General features: G+C 39.9%; 1 protein-coding gene across 8 annotated transcripts in view; it reads right to left on the bottom strand.

The window, feature by feature from the left end:
- shank3a (SH3 and multiple ankyrin repeat domains 3a) overlaps positions 1 to 12,446 on the bottom strand; it is a 222,227-nt gene that overhangs the window by 45,540 nt on the left and 164,241 nt on the right. For all 8 annotated transcript variants that reach the window (XR_009925325.1, XR_009925326.1, XR_009925324.1 and 5 more), the window contains one exon: positions 11,629 to 11,742. Coding sequence is in view for 5 of the 8 variants with exons in the window: in XM_062421367.1 (XP_062277351.1) it covers positions 11,629 to 11,742 (114 nt within the window). In the remaining 3 variants the exon portion in view is untranslated. The remainder of the gene's footprint in view (positions 1 to 11,628; positions 11,743 to 12,446) is intronic.

Here is a 12,446-nt window from a genome sequence, read left to right as displayed (position 1 = left end):
GACGTTGTCTGATTAGTGAGAACTCTGGCAGTAGGATTGGAGTAAAGTAATTTTATCCACGAGATAAATCTTGTTCCAAGTCCGAATTTTTCTAATACAGCATATAAATATGGGAATTCTACACAATCAAAAGCCTTTTCGGCATCCAAACTCAGAATGAAAAGGTCTTCTTTTGGATGCCTGGGGGAATACAAAATATTAAGTAGGCGTCTAACATTATGAAATAAGTGCCTGCCTGGGATAAACCCGGTCTGATCCGGATGTATCAGTTTGGTTACAAGAGGGCTGAGTCTCGAAGCCAGAGTTTTAGCCAAGATTTTCAAGTCAGAATTCAGTAGTGACACTGGTCTATATGAGCCCACCTGCTCTAAGTCCTTCCCCTTCTTTGGGATAAGTGTTATTGTAGCCTCATTCAGTGTTGATGGTAATTTGCCATCCTCCAAGGATTTTTTATACATCCTGAGAAGAAATGGGGATATTTTATTACCAAATTTTTTATAGAACTCATTACATATCCCGTCTGGTCCCGGGCTCTTTCCATTCTTCAGGGAATTAATTGTTCTCTTTATGTCTCCCTCTGTAATTTCCATTCCTAAGGAATTCTGATCACTCCCTGACAGTGTTGGTACTTGACATTATTTAGGAACTGTTTCATAGTCTCAGGAGCATGTGCCTGTGAGCTGTATAAAACCTCATAATAATGGCGAAATGCGTTATTAATATCGTTGTGTGAAGTGACAGGGGTGCCAGTTCCTGAACTTATCTTATGAATAGCTCTATCACTTTCCCTTTTCCGCAATTGTCTTGCCAACAGCTTATGAGGTTTATCCCCAAATTCAAAAAAAGTCTGTTTAGTAAAAGTAAAAGCTTTAGAAATTTTTTCAGACAGAAGTGTATTGAGCTGATATTTGAGGGCTGATATTTTATTGTGTTTCTCTGCAGAGGGCTGGGCAGCATTTTCTGCGTCTAGTTTTTGTATCTGCTCCTCTAGGTCTGTCTGTTTTTGATTATTGCGTTTCTTTTGTGAGGACTGATAGGAAATAATGCATCCTCTTATATATGCTTTGAAAGTTTCCCACAAAAGAACTGGGGAGATGTCATCTTTATCATTTGTTTCAAAGAATATTCCTATCTGAGTCTCCAAATATTCGCAGAATCTCTTCCTTGTTAGCAACTGCGGATCAAGCCTCCAGGATCTAAAGTTTCTCCTCATCTCAAGCAGCTGCAGTGAGACAGAAACCGGGCAATGATCTGAGATTATTATATTGTGATATTTAACATTATTTACCCCAGATAGAAGTTTGCTGTCCAACAAAAAAAAATTGATTCTGGAGTACACATTATGAGCTTGAGAATGAAACGAATACTCTCTACCGGATGCATTCAAGATTCTCCACACATCTACCAAATTTGTATTTTTAATAAATGAATTCAGAAAATTGGAAGCATTGGATTGAGGTGATCTCTGATTTGATGATTTGTCCAGATAGGTATCTAAAACCAGATTGACATCCCCACCGATAATGAGATTTGTGCTTGAAATGTCTGGGATCATACTAAAAGTCTTTCTAAAAAATTCTGGGTCATCCCAATTTGGTCCATACACATTCAGTAATGTGATTGGTATGGAGTGTATCTCTCCTGCGACCATGATGAATCTCCCATCTTTGTCAGCTAAGGTAGATTTATGCAAAAAGGGAACGTTTTTACGAATTATTATGGCTGCTCCCCTGCCTTGGCATTAAATTTGGAATGGTATACTTGGTTTATCCAACTGGCTCTAATTTTATTGTGTGCTTCATTTTTCAGATGTGTCTCCTGTAAAAAAATCACATCCGCTTGGATCTGTCTCAAATGAGATAGTACCTTCCCTCGTTTTACCGGTTCATTAATTCCATTTACATTCCAAATGTTAGATTTCCCCCTGTTCTCATGTCTCCCCCTGCCATGTCAATATGTGTAGTCATGATGGCACATCTGCTTTATCTGTAATCTCTGACATGGCGTCTCTATTTCTGTGTATTTTGTTCTAAGTAGCACTTTTGCCCACCCTGCCCTTGTCCTAAGGTGCTCCGTAAAGAAAAACCCCAGCAAAAAGAAAAATCCCGTCTCCCAACGGGTCAACCTACAGTCAAAAATCTGGGAATGAAACCAGGCCTCCTCCCAAGAGGTCCGATCTCCCCAACTCTTATCAAAAAACCTGTTCTTAATCATTATCCTACTCCTACAGTAACTGTGTAGCTCAACAGTTATGTAAACAACCAAAAACCTTAATAAACTGTGATTATATTGATTCTAACGATAACTGGGAATATTCATATTCAAATGATGAACAGAGAATCTTAGGACACAGTCTTTTGTTCCTCTCCTGATGTCACCATCCAATCCGGGTTGAATGTGCATGAAGAGTTTTATGAACGGCACCAAATGGAGTGAGGAGAGGTTCTAACTCTGTTATCAGCTCAGCCAGAAAAAAAACTATTAGTCTTAGCTTATTAAACCAAAATGTGAAAGGAATATCTTATAACACACTAAGACTAATTTTTAAATGTAGCTTTAAATGTAAACAAAACGCCGGCAATTGCCGTGATTTCTGGTCACCTGTTGGAGTCCTCAGATTCAGTTCATCTCAAGGAATGAGATTTATCTGGACCCTTGTTGTAGTCTCACCATCACCTCACTCTGATGGCCCGAAATGGCGGGTTGCGTATTGGCGCGCTTCTTCTGGATCCGTGAAGAGCCTCTCTGACCCATTGTGTGTCACCCGTAGCTTAGCAGGATACAGGAGTCCAAACTTGACCCCGGGTTTGTCACGTAGTATCTTTCTGGCTGGGGTGAAGGCAGCTCGGCATCTTGCGACTTCAGGTGGCAGGTCTCTGAAGATCTGTATCCGCTGTCCCTGGTACATTAGATCTCTGATGGACATCGCCTTCTGCATTATATCTTCATAAGCGTGGCAGTAATGCAGCCTTGCAATAAAGTGCCGAGGGGGTTCATCATTGCCAGGTCGTTTCCTCAGGGCTCTATGGGCTCGGTCTATGACTGGTGCCTCTGTAAGGTTTAACACCTCTTTTAGCAGCTGAGCCACAAACTCTCTCGGCTTTTGACCATTTTCACTCCCTTCTTTAATTCCGGCCATTCTCAGATTCTGTCGCTTCGAACGGCCTTCCAGGTCAAGGCATTTCTCTGATAGTGCTTCAACTTGCCCGGAGAGTTTCTTAACTTTGTTTTCCAGCTCTTGTATTGTGTCTGAAGTGTCATTAGCAGCATCGGCTAGCTCCTTCAGAGCTTGGTTTTGTGCGCCGACTTGGGTACTAAGCGCCGATATTGCTGTGTCATTATCGGTTCTCAGCGCCACTATTTCCCCTCTCAAGGTGTACTTTACCTCCGAAATCTCCGCCTCGATCTTGTTGCAAATGTCCGACTTCACACGCGCTAGCTCTGTGTGGAGTGATGTTATGGCCTTTAGCACCTCGTTGCTATCCGCCTGTTGGGCGATCTCACCGGCTCTCGTCTCGATAGCTGAGCCCGAGGCTTCATGCGGGCCCGTCTCCTTGTCCAGGTCGTGTCTCGCATTAGTTTTTCTCTGCATTTTCGACGTGCCTGTTCTCGTATAAAAGTTCTCAAACTGTTATTGGGTAAATTTCCCAAAGTTTCGTCCGTATGGCTTTGTTGAAATGGAGTTTTAAACTTAAAATCTGAGAGCTACAGGAGAGTGCGTCCTACTCGCTCATCGCTCAACAGCGCCCCCCTCGCTCGGGCCCTAATAATAAACATTACAATTTCAATAGGGCTTTCGCCAGGCGACTTGCAGTCGCCGCTCGGGCCCTAATAATAATAAACATTACAATTTCAATAGGGCTTTCGCCAGGCGACTTGCAGTCGCCGCTCGGGCCCTAATAAACATTACAATTTCAATATAGCATTTTTCCCCGGGGGTCTTCCATACCACATGATTACTTGATTACTTTGGGGTCACTTGCACGTTGGGGCATGAACGAATTTCAATAGGGCTTTCGCCAGGCGACTTGCAGTCGCCGCTCGGGCCCTAATAATAATAAACATTACAATTTCAATAGGGCTTTCGCAAGGCGACTTGCAGTCGCCGCCCTAATAATAATAATTAATGGTTAAGTATAAGCTATCCAAAACTAAGCAGTCTAAACAGATGTATTCAACAAAAATATATCACTACAAAAATATTTCTTGAAAAATAATGAAATGCTTTTATAACATACATTCAACCTGGTAAGTAGACGTTTCTTCTTGAATGCATTCAAATTCTTACCATCATCTGTTGAAGTGCCATTGAGCATTTTTCTTAAAGGTATAAAATAACAGGGGAAAAATAAAAGTGATTTTCTATCTCTTCCTCAACAAGCAGAGGGAAAAGGTGTGATAAGAAATAAGCTGGTTTTACTGACATGTCTTTGGTGTGACCGGCCTTGTTCACATACAAAGACATTCATATTCATGGTGTGACAGCCTATGTGTGAATGGTGAAGATTGGACGCATCCTTAGACTGCTGATAATGTAACAAACTAGGGGGAAAAAGCAGAGGGAAGAGGTACAGAAGCAAAGGTATAACGTAATAAGAGAGCATAGAAAGAGCAATAAAAGGATATTGGAAAGAGAGAAGCTGATGGAAAAGAGAAGAGAGTTGTTGCCAAGTTCCTGTCAAATGAGGGCAAACACTTTGTTAGCAGGTTGTTAACCTGCTAACAAATAGCTTAAATTTACCCCCTAACAAAAAACTCTGACTTGAGGGCATGTTGTATGCACTGTAGATACCTTCCTATGATATAATGTTTTTTTCCAGAAAGACAGATCCATGCAAAAGAAAATTGAGTGATTTGTTTTGGAACACATTATACTTGTTAGAAAACAGGTGCTGAAGACATGTGAAAAGACTTAACTATGTATTGTTGAATTAAGTTAAAGTGTTTTTTTTTTGTTTTTTGTTTTTTTTACCATTTCTGTGTTCAGGATGTTTTGGGCAAGCCTGAAATTGAGTTTTGATTATGTTAAAGGGTTACTAGCATCTACGTATCCCACTATATAAACATGTGAGCACATGTACTCACAGTAAATGAGTATATATATGTACTATTTTTACACTGGGTAGTTTTACAAACTTTCGTTGGAGACAACTGGGATTCACTGCGGATAGTCAGCCAATATTGCTGAATGGGGCTGTTTTCAGTCAATGTTAGCACTCAAAGGAGTTATTTTAAAGCCAGCTGAAGCATCTGTGGACAGGTGGAGACACCAGCAGCTTCAGCTTCAGCAGCGGTTTTTGGGGTAGACTCAACAGATACTGCACTGGCAGTGGCTCCCACTGGCTGCCACTGCCGGTGCCTGTATAGCTGGGAGGTATCCGACCAGAGGGAGGGCATTTGCTGGGCAGCAGCAGGAAAACGCAATCGCTCCAAGGGTGACGGCCAGCTGCCAAGCATTTTCCAGCAGAAATGAGCGTAACTTGAAGTGCATTGAAAAAAACCACAAAAAAAACAATTTAAAATAACAATGATTGGTGAGGAATTGCTTGTTAACTAGTCATTTAAGTTAAATTTTTACTGAAATAAGTCTACATTTACCTACTATACATGTGCCGAATTGAACAGTGGCTCTTGATGAAAAATATCATCCATGTTGCTTGCCTTGAACCTATAAACGAGGTATATTTTAAATTCTGTATTTTTCCACAAGAGTTTGGTATGAGTGTAATTAACTCAGAGGTTGTACAGGTGGGCTGTACTTCCAGTGACTTCAGTGGAACCACCCCAACATTTCAGAGCAGAGAATCATGGACTCTATCGTGATGCTCTGAGAGCGTTCATCTATTTAACCAATGTAATTAAATATTGAGTTAATCTCTATGTATTTCCTCAAGCCTTTATATTTATGTCTAAGCTGTGTAGTATGCTGTCACATGTACAGATAACACTCGACACGTCTTCCCATTGGATTTACCTTTTGTCTGGCACAAAATAGGATGGCTTCCTAATTATGCAGGGAAGCTGCTCTGAATGTCTTTGGGATTGGGCTGTTGAAATATAGATGTTTAAAAGCATGACATGGGAAGTCATTCATTTTCATTGCATACTGTGTGGGGGATTATGAAATAAAAATCACTACAACGGCTCAGATGATGACTGAAATCCATCATGGTGGCAGCAATAACTACTGACCTTGCATCTCGCACATTAATGTAGAACGACCAAGCTACAAAAAGCACAAAAAGACCCACCATTGTTGGGCAAACTATGCTAATATGTCCATTGTTTTGAACAGACAACTACCAGTGTGATCCCTCAGAAGCCCATTGCACCATCTCTCTCTCCCTCCTTACCTCTCTCTTCCACCCTACCCTCTAACTTGCTCTGCCCATGTCAGTCTCAGCTGCCGCAGCAACGCTGATGTTTAAGCATTCTAGGGGAGTGCAGACACACTCCAAAACTTCTTAATGGGCAGGCTAAAAATAGCTCAGGCTGGATCTGACTGGGCTGATTCATGCGGCTGTGAGTCATTCAACTGTGCCGCGGTGTGAAGAGAGCAAAGGAATGGAGAAAGAGAGGAGAAATAAAAGTTTGCATGCTTGTTAAGATATCAAACCATTGAAAAAATCAAGCATTGCTTATTCCATCACAGGGGAAAATGTGCATTGTTATGCTGGGTGTGCGTGCACGCACGTGTGTGTGTATAGAGGTCTTTAAGGACATCCAAGGCTACAGGGTACCATGAGTAAAGCTAAAGCTAATATCATGGAAATTAGGACTGATGAAAATGCAACACCTTTTCATTTACCGTTTGGCAGAATTTGTCTATTTGTCTGTCATATGCCGATTCTGTATTGTCAGATGGGGGGCAGGGTCTTTGGGTTGAAAGGCTGTAAGATCCCAACAGATTGTAGCCAACAAATTAACAGTACTATTGCTGAAAATGAATGGCCCCAGGCAATTTGGTAGCATCATTAGAAAGGGAAGAGCAGTTCATACTCACATCATTATCCCCTCCATTACTGCGGGTAAATATCTACTATTAACCCCCTCATACAGGCCAGCAGCATGTGCACTGTATGTGTGGATGTTAAGAGGATGTGTGAAGATATTCAGGCATATTCTACAGATTTAGCAACTGTTCAGTTTTTTAGAGGTTATGCTAGAGTCTCAGTGCAATGATTTTTATTTTATTTTATAAGGACACATACTGCACACCTCCCAAACACAAACACATATCATTTGCCCATAGCCAGCAGCATTTTAACACTGCATCACTCATTGTACTCTTAATGAGCTCAATCAATAGTCTTTGCTTTTCACCCTTATTTTCGCCATCACTTGCTGATGCCCTCCTCTTTCCTATTTTATCTTTTTTTCCCCCTTTGACTTTTACACTTTGGCTTTCTCCTTTCTCCCTCTCTGTCTCTTCAAGCACTGGTCGAAGATGAACTGTTGGCTGCAGGTAGCACTGGCCATGCTGAGAGAGAACAGCAGTGTGGTAACAGATAACAGCCAAGGGAGTCAGTGATGGTTTTAACCGTGGCTCTTTCCAACAGTCACCTGCTACCTTTCCTTTTCTCTCTCACCGTCTGTCTCTCTATTGCTTACTATATCTGCTTTTTGCCATTCCCATGCCCTCCTCCCAAACTGAAACCGCTTTTTTCATCATTTAATTATTTTTTTGTCTTTCCAGTCTCCATCATTGCTCTTTCAAAGAGAGAGAGAGAGAGAGAGAGAGAGAGAGAGAGAGAGAGAGAGAGAGAGAGAGAGAGAGAGAGAGAGAGAGAGAGAGAGAGAGAGAGAGAGAGAGAGAGAGAGAAAGAGAGAGGTGGAGAAAGAGAGAGAGAGGTGGAGAAAGAGAGCTGTAGTATTTGGGTTACTTAATTATAGACAGGGCCATCTTTCCTGCTTCACTAGCCTGAGACATATTGCCCTAACTGTCACCTCAATGGTTGCCTTCAGATAAACAACCATGTGTGTATTTGTGTATGCCAGTGTGTGTTACTGTGTTATCCTGCTGTTTTATTGCTGTTGATGAATCTATGGATGAGGTTGAAATTAGCTTTGAAACACCTCAGTACATACAAAAATTAGGGAAGTACTATATTACATGTATTGTATAGTATGTATGTATAATCTGCACTCTCATTTTGATTATTAAACAAAACTAAATTCATAATAACTCCTTTATCTACAAATAATATAATTTATTTATCATTTCCTTGTCAAGATTTAAGCAGTGCATGAAGAACTCAGTCAGCTTTACAGATTTTAACTTAAAGAATACATTGAGATATTTGTGCCTATGAAAGTTGCTCCCTAGGCTCATATGCAAGTTCATTAGGCTTTCATGTTTTTTCCCCACTCAAGTCCGTCTTTAGCTGAGACAGGCGAGAGCACATACATTTCCTGCCAGACTTCCTTTGGCTAAGCAGACTGACTTCCTGCTGTATCAACGCACACATGCAGGGCATGAAAATAATTTAGTAATGCATCTCTTTCCAAATGTCTTTTCATAGAATCATGGTCATACAAAGAGTAATTTTTGGTTGTTTGTGACATAAAAAATGTAGTAAATGTTTAACAGCAGCTTTTGTGATGATTACGGGTTGGAAAATGATTGACTTCCGAGTGTGGCCATTACATAAAATGTGCTGTTCCAAGGAGCTCAGCTTACAGTCACAGTAAATGGTGGTTGGATCATCTTTATCTTCTGTAATGTGACATATTTTTGAGTGAAACATCTGTGGGTGAATTCAAATCAAATCCATTGTTTTATTCAAAGATCTGATTAGATTGTTTGGTACTTCAGCCTTCATATTAACAGTAAAAAATAAATGCGTGCTGTTAATTAAAAACTAAGAACAAGCATCCCAGTTTAATATCAAACAGAAACAATGACAAACTGTGTCAGAGAGGAAGGACAAGGGAGGCAGTAGATTTTTAATCCCTGAGAAATTGGTATCTGAAGGTTCTGAGTTTTTCAGGATTTATGAGTGAGTGGGGCTCAATATCAGCCCAATCTCTCTCCCTCCCTCTCCTCGCTCTTTTTCTCTCTCTACCTCTCTGAAAGACATGCTCTGCCATCTCCCACTTTGCTGTCCTTTAGAGTATGCTCCACCATCCGTCTCCCTCGCTATCTGGCCCTTTCTTTTCCCACCTTCCCACATCTTTTTTTTCACAATGCATTTAAATGGGGTATTTAGAGATTCTGGCCTTCTCATTTCTCCACACCTACTCTGAGGTAACCTCAATCCCTCAACAACCTTTTGAAAAGGGAAAATACCCAAATTGCTCCAGAAATAGTTCCCAGGAGATGCATGACAAACACGCAAGGAGAGATATTTACAACAAAATTGTCCTTGTTCCATTACCAGTATATGTACCTGCTGCAACGCACAAACACAATAACACATCTTGCTTAACTTTCTCACACAATGACCAGATGTTTTTCATGATGTCTTTTTGTTGGCGTAGCACAGAATTGAAATCCACTGTCAGTGCTGCACATGTTGCTGCCCCTGAGACCACAGCAAACAAAATGTGCCATCTGCTAATTAAATGACAATCTAAATGGGGATGTGGTCACATTAATCTAATGTACTCCCAGTTGTTTACAAAGGGTTCAATTCAAATCTGTCACAGTAGCACGAATAGCGGATACATCATGGTCAGCACATATTTTACAGTGTGTAATAAGAACAATAATCCACACTAAATAGTTCTTTAAAGAAATTAATTAGTTAAAAAAGAAAGAAAGATGAAGTCATCTTTCGCTGCAACAGTTGATTTGCTGGCAGATTAATCATCAGTTTTCCACACTGGTGATTTTATCTCATGGTTAAAAAAATCAGAATAGAGCAAGAAATCCTTTGCTGAAGAGACTGATTTCTGATTTAAAAAAAGCAAAAATAAAGTGTCATGGAAAGCAACTAAAAAATAAAATTGGACATTACTGTAAAATCTCAGGCACGACTGCCTTCTTCACCAACATGTAACATGTGAAGCTCAAGTTCAGACACATTCTCAGAGGATTGTTGAGAGACATTGTGAGAAAAACAAACTGATGTCGATAATATAACACAAAATAACTCTTGCATGACACTGAACTTCACAGACTGATAATACAGTGTAATGGAGTGGCTAGGTTTTGTTTTAAACTGTGGGTTAACATGTTTAAATGTCTGAACACAGTACCTTCTTACAGTGCAAAGTACTAAACTGGGCATCTTAATTCAATTGTAATTTTGGTGAATGTGAACTTTCAAAACTTTTCTATCTTCACTGTTTTCTGCCACTCCAGTGATTCTAAAAAACCCCAACTTTAGCATTACTATCAATTCAGAAATTCTGTAATAATAAGACCAAATTGATTTTTAAAAACACCATAATTAAAAGGGGAACAATTTGAAACTGAGAAAATATATGTGATTTATAAAACATTTATGACATTTTATTGCTAATTTGCTTATGTATTGCTAAGAAATGTCATTTTACCATTTAATTGATGCTATCACTGTCTACATGTTTTTAACACAGTCTAAACTGGTCGACCTTTCAAGTGCACCTGCATTTAATTAAGCACTAATTAAACTCCCTGAAAGCTTGACAGTATGCAGTGGAAAACTAAAGACAGTCTGCACTCGGCATAAGAGGCAAATGTCAACTAATGAAAGAGAAAAGGCAAGCTTTTAATTCTTGTAATAGGAAACAAATTGTTTTCAAAAATAAGTTACCAAACATTCACAGTCCTTTAGCACCTTACCATACATCATCAAAAGGGATCTTGAAACAGAGAAATATTGTGATCAAAAAAAGATTGACTATATGTAGTTTGTATAGTATGACCTTTAAGTATGGACAAGTATATTGTTTCTTATGTAATTATTCTTGTATAATTAGAGTGTTTTCTATTTTTTTCTATTAATTTTTTTAATGAGCCATTTGACAATGTAATTTGGTGGCGCCATGTTATGCAGCAATCTAAACCATATTAAACTCCACTATTGTCTCAACAAAAAGGGCTGTGGCCCACAAACCTCTGTGTTAAGTAGAAAAATAGATTTGGTTCAAACTGTCTTATTGGCCTTGCTGGGGTCTGCCTGGTCAGAAGTGAGTAGTTACATAATATTGCAATGTCATATGATGTCATTGCTGCTTTGCACATTGTCATTTCATATTTTTGATCAATCAAATCATAACAATTATTGATAATGATTAGATCTATATTTGATATTGTAGGGAGCAGGGAGTGGTTGCAGAAAAGGTATTTTACTGAGGGTTAGGGTTAGGGTTAGTTACTGAATTTCTGTCATTCACACAAGCGGTTAATTAAGACAATAAGACACACACTGAAAAATCAGGAAAGTGAAAAAGATGTTTATAATCAAATAATAAGTTGCAAACAGTCCATTAATTCACAGCATAATAAATTAAAGTATTTTTATAATACATCAACAGATCCTCTGATACCATGTACAGCCTTCTTTTGCTTTTCAGCACCATGGACAGAGCTACAACCAAACACCAGTGCAACACATTACAGCAACACAGAAACTTGTCGAAGTGTGACAGTACATTGTACCTGTGTGGGTATGGATGTTTGTGTGCATGTAGGTGTCTTACCTAGTCGTGGGTCATACTGCCTCATCTGAACTTCTTCCACGCAGTCTGCTGGAAACCAGCCTGTCCTCCCTTTGACCGTGCCTTCCCAGAAACCTCCTTCCCCTATACTCAGCACTGACACACAGAGAATAAGAGGAGGGAGATCTGAATTAGTCAGATATTGCCATAAAACCTAGTTGTCATCATTGCGAGGTTATGGAGCCTTTAGAAAGCCTCGGGAAAGAGACAATAAAGGACAAAGACCCCCATAGCAGAGTGAGGTATTTAGGTTTTTATGCTCTGGGTTCATAAATTATAATGGAGTGTGCATAGAAGGAGAGGGAAGGGGGGGGGGGGGGGGGGTTTACAAATGTGTGAAAATATTGGTGTGTAACTAATGTGCCATACTGAACTGCTTGGGTAACATATAGGTTTAATTTTCTTTCATATCAATAAAAGTATTTACAATGGGAGTGGGACAGAAAGACAGAAAAAGGACTAAAGAAGTAGAGAAAAAGAAGTTGGAAAAAGATAGACGGACATGACGAGAGAAAGGGGGGGAAAAAGGAAAGAGATGGTGAAAGAGAGCGAGAGGGCGGGAAGGAAAAAGGGAGAGATTCATTCTAAGTTCCGCTGTGGTAATTAGAGATGAATGTATAGTTGATATTGATCTTCCCTGCAGGACTGAGCCAGCACGCTCATTTCTACAACACAACACAATCCATTATCCCAGCAAGCTAACACACACACGCACGCACGCACACACACACACAGAGAGAGAGAGAGAGAGAGAGAGAGAGAGAGAGAGAGAGAGAGAGAGAGAGAGAGAGAGAGAGAGA

This window comes from Scomber scombrus, chromosome 6, assembly GCF_963691925.1.
Source record: "Scomber scombrus chromosome 6, fScoSco1.1, whole genome shotgun sequence".
NCBI classification, from domain to species: Eukaryota; Metazoa; Chordata; class Actinopteri; order Scombriformes; family Scombridae; genus Scomber; species Scomber scombrus.
The sequence above is the reverse complement of the archived record's forward strand: the minus strand, read 5'-3'. Positions and strand labels throughout refer to the sequence as shown.